General features: G+C 55.8%; 7 protein-coding genes across 7 annotated transcripts; 4 read left to right on the forward strand and 3 right to left on the reverse strand.

Annotated features, from left to right (window-relative positions):
• Window positions 1–214: 214 nt before the first annotated feature.
• On the reverse strand, window positions 215–1,541 carry LTR77_006401 (uncharacterized protein; the record flags this gene model as incomplete). The annotated part of the gene is made up of 2 exons (XM_064803643.1): window positions 215–1,224; window positions 1,259–1,541. 2 exons carry the CDS (start codon window positions 1,539–1,541, stop codon window positions 215–217), a joined length of 1,293 nt encoding a protein of 430 aa, XP_064658558.1.
• Window positions 1,542–2,564: 1,023 nt separating this feature from the next.
• Window positions 2,565–4,442, forward strand: MPE1 (the record flags this gene model as incomplete). The annotated part of the gene is made up of 2 exons (XM_064803644.1): window positions 2,565–2,736; window positions 2,788–4,442. 2 exons carry the CDS (start codon window positions 2,565–2,567, stop codon window positions 4,440–4,442), a joined length of 1,827 nt encoding a protein of 608 aa, XP_064658559.1.
• A 1,698-nt stretch (window positions 4,443–6,140) lies between these two features.
• On the reverse strand, window positions 6,141–8,665 carry LTR77_006403 (uncharacterized protein; the record flags this gene model as incomplete). The annotated part of the gene is made up of 2 exons (XM_064803645.1): window positions 6,141–7,542; window positions 7,590–8,665. 2 exons carry the CDS (start codon window positions 8,663–8,665, stop codon window positions 6,141–6,143), a joined length of 2,478 nt encoding a protein of 825 aa, XP_064658560.1.
• Window positions 8,666–8,988: 323 nt separating this feature from the next.
• Window positions 8,989–10,590, forward strand: OST1 (dolichyl-diphosphooligosaccharide--protein glycosyltransferase subunit 1; the record flags this gene model as incomplete). Its single annotated transcript, XM_064803646.1, has 3 exons — window positions 8,989–9,326; window positions 9,389–10,252; window positions 10,314–10,590. The coding sequence occupies 3 exons, from the start codon at window positions 8,989–8,991 to the stop codon at window positions 10,588–10,590; spliced, it is 1,479 nt and encodes a 492-aa protein (XP_064658561.1).
• A 243-nt stretch (window positions 10,591–10,833) lies between these two features.
• On the reverse strand, window positions 10,834–12,608 carry LTR77_006405 (uncharacterized protein; the record flags this gene model as incomplete). The annotated part of the gene is made up of 2 exons (XM_064803647.1): window positions 10,834–12,502; window positions 12,595–12,608. 2 exons carry the CDS (start codon window positions 12,606–12,608, stop codon window positions 10,834–10,836), a joined length of 1,683 nt encoding a protein of 560 aa, XP_064658562.1.
• A 352-nt stretch (window positions 12,609–12,960) lies between these two features.
• On the forward strand, window positions 12,961–20,541 carry UTP20 (U3 snoRNP protein; the record flags this gene model as incomplete). The annotated part of the gene is made up of 1 exon (XM_064803648.1): window positions 12,961–20,541. The coding sequence occupies one exon, from the start codon at window positions 12,961–12,963 to the stop codon at window positions 20,539–20,541; it is 7,581 nt and encodes a 2,526-aa protein (XP_064658563.1).
• A 584-nt stretch (window positions 20,542–21,125) lies between these two features.
• LTR77_006407 (uncharacterized protein) lies at window positions 21,126–22,034 on the forward strand (the record flags this gene model as incomplete). Its single annotated transcript, XM_064803649.1, has 1 exon — window positions 21,126–22,034. The coding sequence occupies one exon, from the start codon at window positions 21,126–21,128 to the stop codon at window positions 22,032–22,034; it is 909 nt and encodes a 302-aa protein (XP_064658564.1).
• Window positions 22,035–22,337: the final 303 nt, after the last annotated feature.

Genomic DNA, 22,337 nt, shown 5'->3' on the forward strand with positions numbered 1-22,337 from the left:
AGATTTATGATATTGCGCGAGCAAATGCGGGAATGCCACTCCAGTGCGTATAGTTTCATACTGTGTTGTTTTGCCGTGAAGTCCAGGTTTGCTCGCAGTCAACAGTTGATCGCGTAATGTAGGATGAATATGTGTAGGTGTACATCTGTGACTGGCTTGATTTTGTAGCTATGTTACTTTACTTTCTTCCTTCACTGACTATACATTGTCCTCTTCACCTCAAATTAGTCTTCGTACCATTCCCAGGCAACTGCACCCTCCAAAGCGCAAACGGCCTCTGCCTCCTGTCCGTCCCCGGGTAGAATCCACTCCCCAACACCAACTGATTGCTCGTAAAGTACAGATACCCATCCGTCGCCGTCGAAAAGGTATCGATCCAATTCAGGCGCGGATCCCTGACAAAAACCGTATCCGTCCCGTTCGCCGGGTTGAAGAAGGACACGGCGTCCTGCTCCATGTTGCCGTGGTAGATGTAGTTGTTGGTATCCGTCTCCATGCCATCGGTTACGCCTGTTTCGCCGAGTGTGTTTACCGCGCCTTGCGCTAACACTTCGGAAGTAGGGCCGTTGGCGCGGAGGTACGAGGTCGGGATGGAGTAGAGTTGGCGCCCCGCGACGTTTTTGTAGAAGAGTGTTGCGCCGTCTGCGGACAAGGCGATCCCGTCGCTGCCGAATTGGCCGTAGGTGAAGGGTTTGCCGGGCATGACTTGGTACAAGGGCGTGCCCCAGAGGTATGCGGACCATTGGCGTGCAGGGTGGACGGTAGGGTTGCCGTCGAGATGGCGCCAGCTTTCGCCTGTGCCGAGGTCGACGACGATGATGCCGTTGCGGCCTTCGACCGAGGAGTCGGTGATGTAGGCCACGCCTTTGCCTGAAGAGGTGAGGGAGGAGCGCAGGTCGAAGCGCACGTCGTTGAGGTAGGAGTCGGCGTAGGCGACGGTGGTGGGGAAGACGATGGTCTGGAAGACTGTGTCGTTGGAGAGGTTGACGCCGATGAGTTTGGGCCCGCCGTAGGAGGCCGGGACGAGGGTGCCGTTGGGGGTGAGCACGCGGCCGGTGTCGAGGATCCAGAGCCGGTCGGCCGGGTCGATTACGCAGGATTGCGAGCCGATGAGGTAGTTTTGGTAGTTGGCCCCGCTGGGCGGATAGGTGGTGTAATTGATCGCGCCGCCAGGAGGTGAGTTGATCTCTCGCGAGGGGTAGGGTCGTTCTTGGAAATTGTTAGCTGGATTGGGAGGTTATTTGTCTGTAGAGCTTACCTGTGTTGTCGTCGAACAATTCCGCGATCGTGTACTTGCCGTTCTGGCCATTGTTGGTGTCGTTGCTGTCGAGACCGCCCGGGTAGTTGGAGAACATCCTCCCCTGCGATGATACCGCGATTCCCGTTGGAAACTCATCGTAGTACAGATGGACGAGCTCCAGCTCTGGCCCGTAGGTCAATGGGTCTCGGAGTGTGACTTGAGACGCATCCTGTGTCTTTGGTCGCGCTGCTGACACGCTCGATGCTAGAGCAGCCAATGCTAGGGTGCTACGTCCGAACATCTTGATGAAGGAAAAGCTGTGAGACGAGACAGGAGACAACAAGAAAAGGACAGAAAGAAAGGACGCCTACTTGACCTACAAACTTATCCTTGTTCCCGAGCATGATGTTATGAGCAGCATCATCGGTCAACGGAGGCTCCTGCTAGCCAGGAACACCGGCAATCAACCACGGGGCGGTCCCCTGTCCGTGAAGTCGATCGCCGTCGTCGATAGAAGTGGTGATGTTGACGTGATGGAGTTGCGGGGAATGTTGATCTTGAGATCCTGGTCCTGTCCTGATCCTGGTCGGCCAAGAAGGGAAGGAGGTTCAGATATCGGCACGTGATGTTGAAGCGCCAAGAACTCCCTAGCGCATTCGGCTTTCAAATCACAGCCTGCTTTGTCTGATGACTCCTTCCTCCTTCACCAACTTCAACCTCTTCATCACCTACCTCCCACAATCAGATCTCTACCGACACAGCGAATCTCGTACTGAGCGACTCCACATCACGAAATCGACCGGACAGCGCATGCGCAGCGACTGCGGCTCAGGTAAGATCCAGCGACACGGCGGGCAGGCACGAGCTGGGTGGCGTAGGAGATGAGACTGCGACGGCGACTGAAGGACGACTTCATACTCACTGTCGTGTACCTGCAACCCAGAAACGAGTGCGCGCCCTTCGCAGGCTTCACAGACCTCACTTCGCGAGAACATCACATGAGACTCATATGAGATCTGAAACACACGAGGAAGAAACGAGACAATAAGAAAGGCCACTTGAGCCGCTATTGTTGCAGGCAGTGCTATTGAAATACAAAGTCCTTTTCAAGGTCGTGCCACTGAACTTCGGGTCAACAGCTGATCAGCGTACACTACCTTCTGCTCCCTTACTACCCCTTGTGTTGTACTATAGCCCTTCAGGTCGCGACCAAGGACTTTACTACGACCCGACAACGCATAGCAGAGACCAGGAGTCTCCACTGGTACTCACATACTCACGACCTCCTTATCTCTGGTGAAGCGGACCGCTCCAATCCGTCACCATGTCTTCCTCTATCTTCTTTCGCTTCAAGTCGCAGAAGGAGCCCCTGCAAATAACATTTGACGGCACCTCTCTATCTGTGTTTGAAGTGAAGCGCGATATCATCACCTTGTCGAAGCTCGGTGACGGGACAGACTTCGACCTCGAGATCTACGCCGCGGACAGCAATGAGAGTAGGTCTCCTTCCTCTTCCACTAACCCAGGACATGCACTGACAGGTGTAGAATATGACGACGACACTACGCAGATCCCGCGCTCGAGCACGGTCATCGCACGCAGACTACCCGCCTCCAGACCTGGCGCAGGCAAAGCCGCCCGCTATGTCACCGGCAAGATGCCCGTGAACGCAAAGAATGCCCATCGCATCGAGTCCTCCCACAACAACAATCCAAACCGGAACACCCCAACCATGCAGACTGGCGGACCGATCGGCGCGGGCAAGGAGATGACGGAGGAAGAGAAGCTTCAAGCCATCTTGACTGCCAACACACAGTCCTGGAAGGCAGAGCAAGAAGCCGCCTCCCACAAGCCTGTTGTGCGTCAGAGCTACAACAAGTCCACCCCTGTGCCCGACAAGCCGCTCCCACCAGGCTACATCTGCCATCGCTGCGGCGAGAAGGGTCACTGGATCCAAGCCTGTCCGACCAACAATGATCCCAACTTCGACAACCGGCCTAAGTTCCGCCGCACCACAGGCATTCCGCGGTCGTTCTTGAAAGTCGTCGAGAAGCCGACGGAAATGGGTGAAGACGGGAAGCTTGACGTCTCCAAGCTACCACAAGGCGTCATGTACACCGCCAACGGCGAGTGGGTCATCGCAGAACCGGACAAAGCGACCTGGGACAAGATCCAAGAGAAGACCAGCGCAGCTGCTGAGAAGGCCAAAGAGGCTGCAAGCGGAGACGCAGAGTTGCGGGAGCGAGGGCTGGAATGTCCGATCCACAAGGGCGCCTTCAACGAGCCGGTCAAGACGCCCTGTTGTGGGAAGACGTACTGCAAGGACTGCATCGAGAACGCGCTGCTGGATGCGGATCTGCTGTGTCCGAATTGCGGAGAGCAGGTGTTGCTCGATGGTCTGGAGCCGGACGACGAGGTTGCGGGCAAGATGAAGGAGTTTGAGGAGGAGAAGAAAGCAGAGAGGGCGGAGAAGAGTAAGGAGGCTAGCAAGAGTCCTGCTGCTGAGGCTGCTGGCACGCCGAAAGAGGGTGCTAAGTCGCCTTCTGCTGTACCTGATATCAAAGTCGACGGCGCCGAGTCCGCCGCTTCCACTCCCAACTCCAAGAAGCGCGCTGCAGAAGACGAGCTACCCAATGATCGTAAGCCCGCCAACCCAGCTGAAGCCAACAAGTCTAAACAGGGCACGCCCGCCCCGCCCACCGGTCCTGCATCCTCGAGCAACACCCCGAAGCCCAACGCTCAGCCGCCCATGGCGCCCGCAAAGGATATGGCCGAGTTCCAGAAGCAGATGAGCGCGATGGCGGCCAGTATGTCGGGGATGCAGGGCGGGATGCCGGCGATGATGAATCCGATGATGAATGGGTTCAATCCGGCGATGATGGGAATGGGGATGGGCGGGTTTGGGCCGGGGATGATGGGGATGGGGGGGATGGGGGGTTATGGGCCGATGGGCGGGATGGGCGGGATGAACATGAATGGGATGGGGAATATGAACGGCTGGGGCGGGAACAACCAGATGATGGGCAACGGCGGATGGCAGAACGGTGGCGGGAATGGTGGATGGCAGAACAATGGTGGGAGAGGTGGGATGCAGGGGGGTGGGAATGCCAATAACGGACCGTATATGCGGCAGCCGGTGAATCAGCGAGGCAGGGGGAGAGGGGGGTTTCAGAGGGGGAGGGGGGATTATCGGCAGCTTTGAGAAGGGGTGAAGACTCAAGGACGAGGCGGAGAGGAGAGAGCTTGGGGACGGGTTGGCAGAGCGTGTTGCAAATATGGTCGACCTTCGATTGAGCGAGAGACGGTCTGGGAGAGTCTTGTGGATTTAGCGACGGCGCTGGGAGGGCACAATACCTGCTGCACTGTGCTTTGGGTTAGGACTCGATGGCATGCTGGAGTTGGCGAAATGCTCAACTTTATTGTAGAGCATAGCATTCCACTACCGGCAGATGCGAATGAAACACATGAAAACTTCAAACTTCAACTTTTTCCTCTCAGTCGCTAACACGTGATCCTTCTTCCCAATCGGGCGGTTGCCGCCACATCCGTCCTTGCAGCCGATCACCCGCATTGACTTGATCGACCCCGCCGCGGTCGCTGTGCTTCTGACCGAGCTGACCTCACCTGACTCTTCCCGTCGAGCTACAGCATGCCCACGTCCAATGAAGGCCAGTTCCTTCCGGCGCAGCTCCGAGAGCCAGCTCATGTGCTCTATCTCCGCCTCTGGCTGGTGTGAGGGTCAGGTGCGATAGGGTGGTGGACACGATAACGGTGATTCGAATGCTTTCCTTCTCGTCTGCTATCATGTACTGGGGCATGTAAGGAATGCAGAGCGCATGAACGCATTCCTACTGTCCTAGACCTATCTCATACCACCATAGCACCATCTCCCGTCCTTAACCACCACCAGAGAGACCACCCACACCCTGGAGATATGCCTCCCCTACCACACCACGCCCCCTCCCCACCAACCCTCTTCCCAACCTACCTCATCCCCTCGCTCCCCTTCCGCCGCCGCAAATCCAGCGCTGACAGCACCGGAACTGTTTCTTCAACCTCCACTGCCGCTTCCAGCTCCCCACCGAACCCTTCTTACCTGAACAACGACGACGCCTACTTAACCGGCTCTTCCTCGCACCTCCGCTGCGCCCGTTGCGCGTCCGATCTGGCCTCTTCGAGCCAGATAATCAGTAAAGGCTTCACCGGCCGTCACGGACGCGCCTACCTCGTCGCTCCGCCGCCGTCCGCTTCCACCACCTCTCCGAGCGCTGCAAGGGGCAGCAGCAGGTTCAGAGACACATTGCCGAACCTACCGAACACGTACACGCACCGCCCCGTGCCGCGGCAACTAGTGACTGGCGCGCATACAGTGGGCGATATCAGCTGCGCGGTCTGCGGGAGCGTGTTGGGGTGGAAGTACGTCGCGGCTGAGGAGGAGGGGCAGAGGTATAAGGTGGGCAAGTTTATTTTGGAGACGAGGCGGGTGGTGAGGTGTGCTGTTTGGGAGGATGGGGCTGGGGGGAGGGAGATGCCGCCGGTTAGTTTGGAGAAGGGTGGGCGAGGAAGGGAGGAGGATGAGGTGGAGTTTGATAGTCAGGATGAGGAGGAGTGTGAGGATTTGTTTATGGGGGTTTGGACGCCGGAGTTGGCGAAGAAGCGGAGGAGGGAGAGGGGGCTGAGGAGGGAGGAGTGAGGAAGTGATCGGGGTGGCCGCGGAGAGGCTGTTAATTAATGCATTAATGATGATACGAATGGCTGGAAGGAGTTTGGTATATGGTGGTGAACAATGATACCCTTGGCGAGGACGCCTACATCGACGGCCTCCTATACATAGCAAGCTAATGATCTCAACACTCTGAATACACTGTTTACACCAGATACTATCTACACCAGATACTATCTACACCAGCCCCCTCAACCCGGGACTAACACTCTCCCCACTCCTCAACGTCTCCACCGCCGCCCTCTGCGCCACCTCCACAAACTCCTCCACCCTCGCCTCCTTCCCCTTCCTCGCCATCCCCGCCACCAGCGCTCCCAAAAACGTATCCCCCACCCCGTTCACGCTCACCACGTCCTCCGCCTTCACCTCTTCAGCAGCTGGGAACAAGCGCATGTACACGCCTCCCACCCCGACACTCTCCTCCGTCCCGTTCGCGCAGCGCGAGAGGATGAAGGGGTTATACTCCCCACTCGTCAGCCTCTCGTCGTCGGCGGGCAGGAGTTGCGTGAGCAGCACGCCTTGGGAGCCGAGTTTGGTGCAGATAGATGGGATGAAGGGGAGGAGTTGGAGGGTTTGTTGCGGGATCCCCTCGTCTACGAGTGCCGGGGTGGTGAGGAGGGAGAGTTGGACGCGGGAGCCGGTGGAGGGGAGGCCCATGCTGTCGACAATGGTCCACCAGTCGGCGCGGTCGAAGAGGCCGGCTGAGCGGGCGTGGTTGTAGAGGGAGGTTAGTTCGTGGGTGTTGGGGGTTGCGAGGTCGACTAGTGGGGAGGGGAAGACGGGGAGAGGTTGGTCCTGGGAGTTGGTAGGTTTGGGAATGGAGAACAAGCGTGTGCTTTTGGCTGTGCTGACGGGTTCGTGGGAGATGTGTGCGCCGATTTCTCTGCCGGCTTCGAGCCAGCGGTATAGATGGGGAGGGGACCAGTTAGCATCGAGGACGAGGTGGCCGGGTTTGTTACGCTTGAGCTCGGGTAGCCAGTGATGCTCCAAAGTGTTGTCGATGGTCGAGGCAGAGTCGGCGGAGTCCAGGATGGACATATCCGCCATGCCGATCACGAGATCGCGGTTGCTGTCGTTCACGGCAACGTATTGCGCCGTTCGCGTTCCGCTTTCGGCAGGAAGGGTTTGAACGCATTGCGTGGACATGCCGGTTTCAGAGAGGCCTTGGAGGGCGGCTTTGCCAGCTAAGTCGTCACCCACGGCACTACAAAGCTGGACCCCGGCGCCCATCAGCTGGGCCGCTCTAGCGACATTGCCGCCTACGCCGCCGAGTGATTGTGTGATTTCGGCGGGATTCGAGGTATGTGCTGCTGGGCGGAGCGTAGAATCGCCTGTTGCCAGGCCGCCGGGCTTGATGGCGTAGTCGCAGGAGAGGTCGATCGCGAGACTGCCGGCCACGAACACGTTTGGTTGGCTGTCCGGGGTCACATTCGCGGTGCTGTTCGATGTCTTATGCGGTGTCGATGGCTGGGCGTTCGCTGTCGCAGGCGATACGCCCTTTGACACACCACTCGATGTGAAGTTGGTGGCGCCTGGTCCAACTACCACTCGAGAGGCATCTTCAACCTGGTTGCTGCCTCTTCACACGTAAGACTGGCATCTTCAAGTAGTGGGTGGGAAGCTCACTTGGGTCTCGTCTCCTCATCCGCCTCCAGCTTCGTTAGCGCTGCTGCAACTTTAGTTCCTCTGATAACATTGCCTTCGACTAGAGCCTTATTCGCCGTGACGCTGTTCTCTCCCGTGACTTCTTTGATCTTGTTCAAGATGTAAGGCGTAGCAGCAGCTCCGACTGAGCCCGCTAGTTTCGCAGAATCAAGAGCCTCATGTATCGCCGCCTCCATAACGTCCTTCGACAACGAGTGCTTCTCCGGTATTGGATTCGCAAAGTGCAACCCACTCTGCAATCCTAACAGCCCATGTGCATGAAGGATCTCGGCTGCCTCCTGCTCATCCCGGATCACCTTCGGACTCGGCACACCACTCTCCCTCGTCCAGAACGCTGGGAAGTCGACATCGCCCTCTCGTCCATCAGCAAATGTCCCGACTGCAACGCCTTGAGTTTCGAGGTACTCCAGCGTCCGGGGCAGGTCGAGAAATGCTTTACACCCACTACTGATGACCGCCACCGGCGTCCGTCCCAGTTCAGTCAAGTCGGCAGAGATGTCCATCGTCGTCTCCCCTCCACGATGCACGCCTCCCAGCCCACCGGTAGCGAAGACTTTGATTCCAGCCATATGCGCCAGCACCATCGTGCCAGCGATTGTGGTCCCGCCGTTGAACGCTTTGCCGTAAGGGTCCTTGGAGCCAAGAGCGAAGCCAAAGTCCCGACGACTGATCTTGAGCATGTTCGGGTCATGAGCGGACGCCACGAGTTGGTCTATCTCGCGCTCAGACATTCCAACGCGAGCGACTCCGTTGAGAATGCCGATCGTTGCCGGGACGCCGCCATGCTTACGAACGAGTGATTCCAGATGAGAGGATAGGGCGAGATTGTCCGGGTAGGGAAAGCCGTGGGTGTAGATTGTGGTCTCGAGGGCGACGATGGGGCGGCGGTCAGATACGGCCTGCCGGACTTCGTCCGAGACTTGGAAGACGCGGGAATTGGTTGTTATACCTCGCGCGTCGACATTTCCAAGGCAATTTCGTGTTCGTCCGGTCAGTCTAAGACAGCGAGAACTCGGTAGCCATGTTGTTCTGAGCATTATCGTGGTGGTATATCCTTATCAGTCCAGTCACCGAAGGTTGACCGCAGCATTCTTCGTGCACAGTCGCTACCGGGTCTTCTAGGGCTGTTGAAGCTTAGGACTGGTCCAGTATTCTTGCTTGTTCCAGTTGGTGTATCACTGATTGCAAGATTGTGTAAGTTATCCTGTGCATAATTGTCAAGGCAAACCAGAGTTTCCCTGAAGTCGAACTGCTTGAGCCCTACTTCCTATTCGGGCGTTCCTGCCTCAGGTACTTGATGCCACCTGACATCTCAAAACATTCAAGACGAATCCATTGACAGCCAAACGATGCAGCAAAGATGAGGATACTACAATGGGCCTTCGTAGGCCTCCTCTCCCTCGCCACCGCCGACTCCAACCTCACCCACGAGTCTCGCAACATCCTACCTTCCAACTTCAAGCCACAGCAGCACTTCCGCAACGTCAACCTCGTGAGGAATATCAACTTGGAGAAGAACTATGTGCGCGAGACGGTCAATGTTGTCATTGAGAACGTGGACAAGGCGGCGCAGCAGGAATACTTTCTGCCGTTCGAGCCAGGCAGTATAGCGAATGTGGGAGGGCTGGAAGTGAGGGACAAGAAGGAGCCAGAGAAGGGAGGGTTTGTTGCTGAGATTGCTGCGACAGATGCGCAGAGGTATGGTCAACTTTCTAGAGTGCTGCAGTTGAAATGGGCACGAGCGCTGACCAACGAGAAAGCCCTACAGAGTTTTACAAGATCATCCTCCCAGCGCCCTTAGAACCCAAAGCCCAACTCACCCTCTCAATCACCTACTGGACCCTCGCTTCCCTCCAACCACTTCCCGCCCAAATTGGCCAAACAGAGAAACAGTACGTTCTCTACGCCTTCTCCGCATACGCCCCTGCCGCCTACGACACCCAAAAGCAAAAGACCAAGCTCAAACTCCCCACAACCGACGTTCCTGACTCCGTCACCCTGCCCAAGTCATTGAACGCAGAGGGCAAGGAAGACCCGCAGAAACAAGGCACCTCCTTCACCTACGGCCCGTACAGCGATATACCAGCTGGCAGCATCCAGGAAGCCAGCGTGCGCTACGAGTTCACCAAGCCGCTTACGCATAGTAAGCTGTTGGAGCGCGATGTCGAGGTATCGCACTGGGGCGGCAACGTCGCGTTCGAAGAACGCCATTGGATAACCAACCGCGCTGCGACGCTCAAGAACCATTTCAGCCGCGTAGCGTACCAGCAAGCAGCATACTACAACCCGCCCATGGCCGCGTTAAAGGAATTACGCTTCCCTCTCACCGTCGGCAGCGCAGACGCCTACTTCATCGACGATATCGGGAACGTGTCAACGTCGCGCTTCAGGACGAATCTGAGGGAGGCGAATCTTGAACTGAAGCCGCGATACCCTGTTTTCGGCGGCTGGAACTACAGTTTCAAAGTCGGCTGGAACGGCAAGCTGGACGGGTATGTGCGGCATTTGAAGGGTGAGAGCGAGGCGTATGTGCTTAAGGTGCCGTTTTTGGATGGGCCGAAGCAGATTGAGGGGGTGGAGTATGAGAGGGTTGTGACGAGGGTCATTCTGCCTGAGGGCGCTGCGTGAGTTCTATCCTACTCCATCGCCCATGGATCTGAGTCTTGAGCTGAGTTTGTTGAACAGCAATGTCCGCTTCGAGACCTCCGTCCCTCTAATCTCCAATACCACCAGCCTCCACCGCACGTTTATGGACACGCTCGGACGTACCACGCTTGAACTTACTGCGATCAATGTCGTCGACGAGTTGAGGGATCGTGAGCTAATCGTCACATACGACTATCCTTTCTCGGCGCAGTTTACGAAGCCTTTGACGATCTTTGCTGGGCTTATGGCGGTTTTTGTCGTGAGCTGGGTGATCGGAAATCTTGATGTCAGCATTGGGGGAAAGAAGGCTGCGTAGACAGTTCGGGCCGTTTGTAGTATGGTGTTTGCGGTATCTACACAACATCTGCCTGTCCTTCCCAGCCGAATTGACGTCGAGCCACAGCCGGATTGTATGGCAGAACTCAGCTTCTGCTGGGTCCTGCGTCTTGCTCTTACAAGGGTTCTGGCCCACATCACAGCGCCGTATGAGCCATATCTACTTACCGGAGCACGCAACCCTCCTCGCGTCTTCGTTCGCTCACGCAGACTGCATTAACTCTCACATCGTGAAGTCGAAATCCTTGAACGCCTCCTTAAATGCCTCCGCATCCGCCGTCTCCTCCTCCTTACTCTGCGCACACGCCCTCCAATCCATCCGCCCCTCCAGCCCCAACAGCTTTGCCATTACTTTCCGCGGATACTGCAGATCGAACCTAAAACTCCCGTCGACCGGCAGCACCATCGTCTTCTCCCCCACCTCACTCCAAACCATAACCTTCAAATGATCTCCCCGCTCTGCTTCCGCGATATCAGAAGGCGATTTGGCGAATTTCGGGTAATTGTTGTTTTCGGCCTCGACGTTGAAAGCTGCTTGCACGAGACCTCGCGTGATGGTGGTGGCAGGGACGGGCAGGAATTGGTAGTGCAGGTGTATGTTTGCTGCGCGGGAGATGCACCAGGTCACGGCGCCGAGTTTGGGTTCCGTGGATTTGGTGGTCAGGAGTTGGTGCAGGGCACTGCGGTAGCGGGACATTTCGCTTTCGACTTTGGTGCGGGATTCTTTTGCTGCTGCTTTGGCGGCTTCGCGTTCGCCGTGTGGGGTTGGGTCTTTGGTGTCTGCTGTCTCGATTGCGGCGAAGGTCGATTGGTGCACGTGCGGGATGATGATCAGGTGGCCTGGGAAGCCGAGTTCTGGGTATGTTGAGCGTGTGGAAAGGGGGCCCTTGGCGATGGCTACATAGCTCTCGTCGCCTAATGATCCGATCATGTGGTCTTCTACGTTCTTGCTTGCGAGGCAGAAGAAGCAGTCTTCGGGACCTGGTGGTGGGGCTCGTTGTTGTTGTTTGTGGCGTTTGTTGCCGCGGTAGTTCTGTTGGCGATGGTCTCCGCCGTGGCCGTTGGCGTAGCGGAAGCTGTTGAAGCTGTCTTGCTGCGAGTCCAATTTGCGCTTCTTGGGAAGGAAGGGCGATGCGGTGGTTCCAGCTGGTAGCGTAGATGGCGGCTCTGAGGAGGGTTCAAGGGAGAAGGCGTAGATCCATTTTGACTTCTCAGGGTTGCCAAAAGGTGCCAGGCTGATGAAGCGGGTGATGGGTTTGGGGCCTTCGTCAGGGTGGAAGAATGGATCGCGCTCGTAGAAAGCGGAGGAGGCCGAGAAGTGGTAGCGAGGCTTCACGGCTGCGCACAGCTCGGCAATGCTCTGTATGCCTTGCGGTGGATCTTCGGTCCCGTTGTAGAATGCCTTTGCGCCATCGCGGATAGCTGCTGGCCAATCGTTCGTGATCAGAAGTTCAGCATCGCTTTGGCTCTCAGCAAGGCTCTTGGCGTCGGCGTCTTTGTAGACCGCGTCGTATGGTCTGATCGATGCGTCCTCACTGGAAGAATGCTTGCCTCCCACAGCCACAACCCTGAAACCGTCCGCCGTTTTCAACGAGCCTTTACGACCCAGGACGTAGAGGTTGGAGCAGAGCTCTCCGTCATCCTTCTCCAGCTTCTCGACCACGTTGCTGGGAAGAGCATGCGTTCCTAGGGAGAAGTACGTCGGTAGGGGAACCTCAATCTCGCCACTGATCAACTTCGTCACTTGGGCTCCTTGGTCTGCCAACTCTGCTTCCGGGCTCGAGAAAAGGTCGCCCGCTATGATCGCAAAGGCGAATCCTTGCTTGGCGTGAAGGGTCTTGATCTTGCCGAACACTTCGTCAATACGCCCGTTGACATCGCCAGTCACCACGCTGTGTAATTCATCAGCATTGCTTCGGAAAACTTGCATTGTCTTTGACAAGCCGATTGAACACAATCGTTTAGGTGTATATCGTAGACTTACATTTTGTGAGGCATTTTCGCAACGGTCTCAGCAGTCCTTCGCGTAGTTCCCTGTTCTGTGAAGCTTCTGGCGACTCAGTCCTGAGAGTAGCGTCAGTACGTAGCTATCGCTGTTGTCTCCAGTCGTTCATAGTCCAGATTCGGCGGCTGCAGCACTGTTGCGATGGCTTTCTGTGGCAATGGGTCTGAACGAGTGGATGCTCGTCGAGGACCGAAGTCTTGAATCGGCTTGAGTAGACAAACCTTAAATGATATAAGGCTCGGCGCTCTAGCGTTTCCGCTTCCCCGGCGCTAGTGTGACGTCGATCGCATCTGAACTTTTCCAAAATGGACAGACCGATTCTACAACATCACCTAGAATGTGAGCATGGCAGCACCGGGGAGGAAGAAGGCGACCAAGCCTTCGAAGGTCGTCAAGCCGAGCAAGAACACCCGCCGGTCCACAGCATCAACGAAGAACCACCGCTTCCAGTCCTTCTCCGAGCGCATCTCGAAATTGAAAATCGATCCCATACGTCGGAAGAGAAAAGCAGAGGAACAAGAGGAGCTGTCGCAAGCTACTGAAACATACTTCGGAAGGGCGTTCGAAGAATGGCGCGATCTCAATATGTCCAAGACGTTCACAGCGTTTGCGAAAGAAGTCGCGCCGCTATGCGACAGTCTCGCCATGATCTTGTATCACGAAGAGAAGATCATGGACATTCTGGACGAATACATTCGAGTCGGAGACCCTCTCGCGATGGAGCCTATACTCAGCCTGCTGTCGCACTTCGCCCACGATCTGGATGTACGATTCGAGAAGCACTTTCAGCGAGCAGTAGCCACGATCACATCAGTCGCAGCGAGCAACGAGGATCCTGCTGCGGTGGAATGGTGCTTCAACAGTTTGGCATGGCTCTTCAAGTATCTGTCAAGGGTATTGACACCGGACTTGCGACCAGTCTACGACCTGATGTCGCCGTACATGGGCAAGACACGACAGAAGCCTTTCATTATCCGATTCGCTGCAGAAAGTCAGAGCTTTCTGATACGCAAGGCTGCTGCAACTTACGAACGCGATCCTGTACCTCTCGATCTGATCATTGGACACGCTCTTGAAGACTGTCAGGCGTCTTCAGACCACCCGTCAGCAGATTTCTATCGGCAAGGTGTGATGACCTTGCTAACAGAGGCGATCAAAGGTGTACAGAATGGCGTACACTCGAGCGGACCAGCTACCATCCAGAGTCTACTCAAAGAGGCCGAACAGTCGGCATCGCAGTCACAAAGCCAGCATGCAAACATGCTGACTGGGATCGTTACCAGTCTGATACACCACACCACTCCCGAGACCTTCCAGCCCTTGCTTCACACAATCTTGCAGCATGTTGACGCATCCCTGACTGCTGAGAATGACACGCATCTGCCTCTACACAGTCGACTGGTCTACACCATGGTCTCGGTGCGCAAAGGTGCAAGAGTCAGCGATTGGTCTTCCACCATTTCGACGTTGCGCGAAATGATGCGATTGGCTACGAAGGTTCCTGACGACGACCTCAAAACTCGTTACTCGATCTTGAGTGCTCTTGCTGTTGCGCTGCAGTCAGCTCCTATCGACGCGGTCCTTCCTGCTTTGAATTTGCTTCCCACGCTTCGAACGGAACCTTGGGCTTCGCACTTCCTCCACTTCTGTGATCTATACGCCCGTCTGGGACAGGAAAGATTCCAAAGCTTTCTCTTACCGGAGCTTCAGCGATTCGTTGTCGAGCAATGGCAGCGGTACACCAGCGACATCCTGCTTCTGCTTCCAAGGGTCCTTGCCCCGAACCAGCAGATAACCTGTCCAGTTGGTATGCAACAAAACATCAAGATACAGCTACGAAGTCATCCTCAGGACACCAGCAGCCTGCATTCGCTGAACACACTGTTGGTGGCCCTTCCACATCTGAAGATCGACGATAGCAGAAGAGAGGCTATCAAAGTCGACCTTCTCGGCTACGTTGAGGCTGCACTGGGAGCTGAAGGTGATGATTCAACAGAGCTTCGAAACTTTGGCTTAGGTGCTTGCTTCCAGACAGTGCTTAACGGCGGCGATGCCTCAGAGCGCATAGGCTCGCTGTGGCCTTTACTATGTCAGATCAGCAGACAAGTTATCAACTTGTCACAATTCTGGGGAAACATGCTCCGTTATGTTCAGCTCTATCCACCAGGCCCGGAGCTTATGGACGGATCAGAAACGGCATTGCTCGAAGAGTCACTCATCCAGTGCCTCTCAATGTCTTCCCACGATATCCGAGATGCGGCACTGAATATACTTCAACAAATTTACAAGCTCCAGCAGCAGCCCGTACCGGAGGTATTGTCAGCCGCCGTCACGATCGAGTCGACACCAATCAGCCTAGAGGCGAGCCGCGGCATCTCGATGAATATCAGACGGCTCGGCCTGGGTTACAGCAATGCCCAGCATGATTCGCTCGTGCAGAAAGCGATACCGCGATACTGCTTCGGTCTGCTGCACATCCAGCTTACCCCGGCTTGGAACGATGCAATCGACGCCCTTGCGGAAATGTCGAAGGATCCTGTTGCCGAAGGCATCATTACAAGTCTGTCGCAGGCGTGGCTGGAAGGCCAGACCACAAACACTTCTCCATTGGCCAGTGAAGAGCATGACCAGGTCTTGAACGTGGAGACGAGTGGTTTCAGAGTGTTCTCGGATTTTGAATGCTCAAATATGGTTAAGATGATGGCGATCTGCGACCAAGTTTTTGAGGCTGCCAACCACGGGTATCCTTCGATCGAAGAGCAGTTCAATCAGAATCATGAGGTCATCCCGATGGTTTCGACAAATGCCCGCCAGCAGGCTCTGAGAGTACTCAATAAGATGCCCAACATTGCTGAGAAGAAGTCGCGCATGCTTGTTCCGGTGTTGCTGTCATGGGCATCTTCTACCACGACCGAATCGGACGACGCAGCATGGTCGCATGGATGGTCGAGGAAGGACCAGAAAGCAATGCTAGCGCTGTTCGCCCAGTTCACAAACCCTAAGGTACTCTTCAGATCCGGTGAGGTCTACGATGCGCTACTCAATCTTTGCGCGAATGGCGACGTCGAGATCCAGCGCTCCGCTCTCAAGGCGATTCTGGCTTGGAAAGACCCTGCTGTCACTCGATACGCCGAGCAGCTGACGAATCTTCTTGATGAAGCACGGTTTCGAGACGAGGTGGCCGTTTTCTTGCAGAGTGAGCATGACGACGAGGCGGCCATCAGACCCGAGCACAAGCCAACCTTGATGCCGGTTCTGTTGCGTCTGCTGTACGGTAGAGCTGTGGCTGGTGGCAAGGAAGGACAACGAGCACGCCGGCGAACGATCTTCATGGCGATCTCCAGGTTTGGACAGGAGATAGTGGAAGCGTTCGTTGACATCGCATTGGCCTCTGCCGGCATCCCCCAGGCTGATGCTTGGGAGTCGCTTGACCAAGCTTTGGCACAGTTGAAGTCGCCAGCACGGCAGCAGTTTGGCATGCTCAATATGTTCGACGACCTCTTGAGCACACTGGGATTAGAGCTCGAGTCTTCGGGAGAAAAGCTACTCAATGCCATCCTGCTCTGCACGATTGCTGCATCTCGGAAGCTCAACGCGAGCGAGGATGAGGGTGATCTGAAAGATGGTTCGCTCCTGCGCTCAGTGCGCCAGGTCGGTATGCAATGCCTTGCGAAGGTCTACCTTGGTATGGAGAACAACGACTTCTCAGGCCAGATGAAACTCGTAGCCTCAGAGCTCCTGATGCCTCGCAAGGACAAGTTCGCAACCGAGAACACGCAGTCGATTTCCGGTTCGCTGCGATTGCTGTCTGCATGGTCCATGCTAATGAAGACGGCAAGCTACATGACAACTCGCCTAGGGTATGTTCTCGACGGTGTTGCAGAACTGCTAGTTCAAGAGACTGCCAAAGACGATGTACGACTGTTCGTCCTTCAAGGGATCTTGGATAACCTGGCGGACAAAGGTGGCATACTTGCTGAGGCGCACGTCACGGCTTTCGTACAATCTATTGGATCCGTCATTAACCGCAACCCATCCAGCGAGGTCCTGGGCGCCTGTGTCACTTCGTTTTCCAAGCTGGCCGAATGTATCAAGAACCAAACCGAGGCTGAAGCGGTGATGAACGTCTGCACCAGCCTCTTGACGAAACCTAGCAAGCTTGTGTCTCCGAGGACCAAAATCGGTCTACTCTCGACTCTTGAACCACTTTTGAAAGGCTTTGACGTTCCTGCAGAGTCGCCGCTGTACATCGCTCTGTCTGGTCTTTTCTCTCGGATGCGGAGCGACGACGGCCGTCATGTTCTCTCCGCAGTGTTTGGCCAGCTGTGCAAGAAAGATGAAGACCTGGCAGAAGCAGCGTCGATCTGTGCTGACCTCAATGCAACCGGCAGCAGACTGGACCAAGCCGACGATGAACGCCGGGAAAGAGGCTTTGTCAAGATCTTCGAGGGGTATGAGGATTTCTCTCTTCAGATGTGGCAGCCGATCGTGCACAACTGCTTGTACTTCATCAGGGACGCCGAGGACATGGTCAATCGGGCGAATGCCGCGCGAGCTCTGGAGCGCTTCGTTGCCGTTTCAGCTACGAAACCGACGGGGTATGGCCAGATGATCACCACCACGATTCTTCCCAGCATCGAGCACGGCATGGCAGAGTCATCGGAGCTCGTACGTGCAGAATATGTCCGACTGCTCGGGCATGTCGTAGAGAAGGTTACAGACATGGCTTCGGTCTCCGATCTTCAGGTCCTGACTGTTGGCGGCGATGATGAGGCTTCCTTCTTTACGAACGTTCTGCATATCCAGCAGCATCGTCGTCTACGTGCTCTGCGACGGCTGGCCGACGAAGCAAATGGATTGAGTTCATCCAATGCCACGAAATACCTCATTCCGTTGCTCGAGCACTTCGTGTTCAACCCAGCCGAGGGCGATGCTGGACGGACCTTGGCAGATCAAACTGTCAGCACTCTCGGTGCGCTTGCTAATGTGATGAAGTGGTCTAGCTTCCGCTTTACGTTCAAGCGCTACACTGGTCTCCTCAAGTCTCAGCCGGATCACGAGAAAGTCGTTTTGCGACTGCTTGGTGTTCTTGTGGATGCGTTGCACAGTCAGTCTCGCTCAGGCTGGGACGAGGCTACTATCAAGACCAGAGCCGATATCATTGTGCGGGACTTCCTACCGCCTCTTATGGCTTATCTCCACCTCAAGGACGAATCGACCGTGGACCGTCGCATGCCAGTGGCTGTCACCATCGTCAAGCTTTTGCAATTACTGCCAGAGGAAGAGATGTCAATTCGTCTTGCGCCAGTCTTGACGGACGTTTGCCACGTACTGCGCAGTCGTAGCATCGAAGCTCGTGATCAGACGCGGAAAGCACTTGCGGCGATCCTGGGTCTGGTGGGACCAGCCTACTTTGGCTTCCTTCTCAAAGAGCTACGAGTGGCATTGCAGAGAGGTTACCAACTGCATGTGCTGTCGTTCACAGTACACTCGCTCCTTGTCCACGCCATCGATCAGTACCAGCCGGGAGACCTCGACCACTGTCTCAGCCAGCTTGCCATGGTCATCATGGACGACATCTTTGGCGTTACTGGCCAAGAGAAAGAGGCTGAAGAGTACAAGACTGGCATGAAAGAGATTAAGAGCAGTAAGAGCTACGATACGATGGAGTTGCTTGCGAGAGTCACGCCTGTGCAGCGGCTCGGCCGACTAATCCAACCGGTGCGGACTCTGCTGATGGAAAGGCTGGACTTCAAATCTGCGGAGAAGATCGATAGCCTGCTCGCCCGGCTACGGAAAGGCCTTGACCAGAACCCGGCTGCCGAGAGCAGAGACATGCTAACGTTCTGCCATGAGATCGTCCGCCATGTGTATGCTGAGCAGTCCGATGGTGGACCACGAACGAAGGAGGCGGACCCTAGAAGGAACAGGTACCTGATCAAACCGGAACGACGCGATACAAAAGGGAGCAAGACGGCGACTACTTCTCACATCTTTAAGCTTGTGAGCTTTGCACTGAACCTACTTCGCAAAGTTCTGAGACGACATGAGGATCTCCAGACGCCGGGTAACCTTGCTGGCTTCCTACCAATGGCTGGTGATGCGCTCGTGCAGTCCCAGGAAGAGGTTCAGGTGTCCGCGATGCGCCTCTTGAGCACCATCATGCGCGTGCCTATTCCGGAGCTTGAGACAGACGCCCCTGTCTACGCAAAAGAAGCGGTGCGGACACTCAAGGCAACCACAAGCATCAACACGGACGCTGCGAGAGGCGCTCTGGAACTGCTCACTGCCGTGCTTCGTGAGAAGCGCTCAGTCCCCGTCAAAGGCAAGGATATCGGGGACGTGCTGAAGACCATCAAAGTCGACATCGATGAGCCGGACAAGCAAGGCGTCGTCTACAAGTTCCTCCGAGCAGTGGTAGGCAGGAAGATCATGATCACGGAAGTCTACGAGATTATGGATGAGGTCTCGAAGGTCGTCGTTACCAACGCTGATCGCAACGTTCGAGATGGCGCCAGAAGCGCTTATATCCACTTCATCATGGAGTATCCGCAGGGCAAGGACAGGTGGAACAAGCAGGCGGCCTTCTTCGTGGAAAACCTCAAGTACGAACATCCCGCGGGGAGGCAGAGTACGATGGAGCTGCTGCATCAGTTGCTGCTCAAGGTGCAGGATGATGTTTTAGCGCAGCTTGCATTTACGCTTTTCGTGGCGCTCGTACCGGTGCAGGTGAGCGACACCAACTTTGACTGTCGGCACATGGCGGGGATCTTGATCGCGAAGCTGTTTGAGCGAGCGGATGATGAGCACTACAGCACATATGTGGGTTTGCTAGAGAAGTGGTTGCGATTGCAAGGAAATCCAACTGTGCAGAATGCAGCGCTACAGTGCTGGCAGGTGTGCTTGCGAACTCGACTGCCGGCGACACGACGACTGGAGACTTTGCGGAATGAGATCGACTCGATGCTGGATCAGCTGAAAGATGGGGAAGCTGAGGCGACAGACGAAGTGGCAAACAATGCTTTGCAGACATTTGATATCTTGCTTGATGCCGCGCCCGTGGTAGCGTTCTCGAAGAAGTCCGCCAGCATCTGGGAGAAGTTGCGGTCCGCGCTCAGGTTTTCGAAGAGCGAGATCAAGATCATTGCCGCGCGGATGCTCGAGCGACTGTTCTCCGACGTTGCCAGCACTTCCTCCAAACTCTCATCTGGACTTTCAGCAGTGCCACTTCGTGGCTCGCAAGGCCTCGAGCTTCATGGGGACGATTTGCGATGGTTCTGTGCTGTCAACATCAGAGTCTTGCTGTCTCATTCGGACGACACCGAGGGAGTGCTGCCGACACAGACTGCAAGAAACCTCGCATTCCTGGGGAGGTGCTTCGCCGCCAATAACATGACATGGCGTGCAGATGAAGGCACAAACTCAGACGACGAAGAAGTGGAGACACCGGACACTGGCAAGGATCCGTCCGCGATTGCCTACCTTCTCAATCGCCTGTCGTACATCATACGCCAGGAGAGGATTGCCATCTCGTGTCGGCTGGCAGCCATTGAGTGCCAGATCTCACTCGTCAACCACGTATCGACACTCCCGGATCTCGCCGGAACAATTCGGCCAGCGTACCTGCTGACAGACAACACCATCCCTCAACAACTCGGAGAAGCGCACGGTAGGCTTGTTGAGAAGGCATCTGAGCTCCTAGAGCTACTGCAGAAGAAGGTCGGCTCCACGACGTATCTGTCAGCTCTCGGCAACGTGCGCGGCGAAGCTAAGGCAAGGAGAGAAGAAAGGCGACAGAAAAGGAAGATCGAAGCGGTCAGTGCGCCGGAGCGGTGGGCGAAGGACAAGAGGAAGAAGCATGATGCACGGAAGGTCACGCTCAAAGCGAGAGCTTCGGAAGCGAGAGGGAAGAGACGAGGGTGGTAGTTGCATCATCTGGCGTTTGAGCGTGGTGTGATCGGGACAGATGGCATGATACCCAAGCATTGGAGGGAGTTGATGCTGATAGAGCGAGCGATATAGGTACTGGCTAAGCTTTTAACACCAACTTCCCTATTCGGACTGGCGCGGCGCTGGTCTGTCAGCAGCAGTTCGATATGAGTGGTGAGCTTTCTTTCCGCTCTGCAGATGCTCGGTGATGGTTCGCTTCTTTTGGAAATTCACTCATCATTCTCGACTTCACGTTCATGACTAAGTGCTCCTCGTTGCTTCGTCGGGAACGACACTGACAGCACAGAAGCCGTCGAGCATGCAAGCAGTCGGTCTCCGCTTTGTTATCACCGCCTGTAATCATTCAACCTTACGAAGATGTCACAGATCTTGTCTCCTTAGATGATCAAACGCCAGGAGAAGCAGATGGATTGAAAGGCCGGGCTGCAGTATAGAGGTAGGAGCAGTGCAAGCTTCCAGGACTCTTCTCTCTATCACAAGTCTCAAGCAAGAATTAAAAGCCTGCACCCTTACGTTGCCATCAGATCCATCAAATCAACTCTCCATCTCGAGGAGCAACCATGGCAACCTCACTCTCCGTCCCAACCTACCACGACCTCCCGGTCACCGCCCCCGGCCTCGGCAACTTCACCATCCACTACATCTCCGCCGGCGCCCCCACCGACCCCACCCTCCTCCTCCTCCACGGCTTCCCCTCCTCCTCAACCCAATACCGCAACGTCATCCCCCTGCTCAGCGACTCCTACCACGTCCTCGCCCCGGACCTCCCCGGCTACGGCCTCACCACCTCGCCCGCGGAAATGAAATACACCTTTGCCAACCTCACCGCCGCCATCGCCGCCTGGCTGCTCGCGCTCGAGATCTCGTCTTACGCTGTGTATGTATTCGACTACGGCGCCCCCGTCGCCTGGCGCCTCGCCCTCGAAAAGCCCGCGAGTATCAAAGCTATCATCTCGCAGAACGGCAACGCCTACGACGCCGGGTTTGGACATCCCTTCTGGACACCCATCGAAGCGCTGTGGAATGAGACGAAGCCCAACAGCGTCGCTGACCGCGAGTGGTTGCGGGAGAACTACCTCACTATCCCCGCTACGAAGGGGCAGTACTACACTGGCTTCCCGGCCTCCGACCACGAGCTCGTGGATCCCGTGCAACCGACGACGGATTTCTGGATGAACCTCCACGGGCGAGAGAATCAAGAACGGCAGTTAGATCTCTTCTACGATTACCGCACCAATCTCCCCCTGTACTCGAAGATTCAGAAGTGGTTTCGCGAGAGCCAGGTTCCGATGTTGGCGGTTTGGGGTAAGGCTGATCCCATTTTTGTGTGGGAGGGGGCGGAGGCTTTTAGGAAGGATTTGCCTGAGGCGGAGGTGCATGCGTTGGAGGCGGGGCATTTTGTGTTGGAGACGAAGGGGTGGGAGGTTGCGCAGTTGATTAAGGGGTTTTTGGGGAGGAATAGGTGGTAAGGAACTTGGGTAAGGTGCTGGGCGTGGTGGAGGGGAAAGGGGTGGCTGGGTAATAAGTCTTGTAGTCCAGGAAGGAAAAGTCGTTCACTTGGGCACGTTAGTTCAGTCTGTCGAGTCGACTACCCTCTAAAACCCGCCATGCTGTTAGGGTTATCAGGTTGTGAGGAACGACACCTAGCTGCGCGAGAGTTCTGCAAGTTGAAGAAGCATTGTTTCACCTTTCAAGTACACCTACCACTCACTACATGTATTGTCAGCGCCTCGAAGTAATGATACGCACGGTAGACACAATGGAAGCAAAGG

This window comes from Saxophila tyrrhenica, assembly GCF_035928015.1.
Source record: "Saxophila tyrrhenica strain CCFEE 5935 chromosome Unknown scaffold_9, whole genome shotgun sequence".
NCBI lineage: Eukaryota > Fungi > Ascomycota > Dothideomycetes > Mycosphaerellales > Extremaceae > Saxophila > Saxophila tyrrhenica.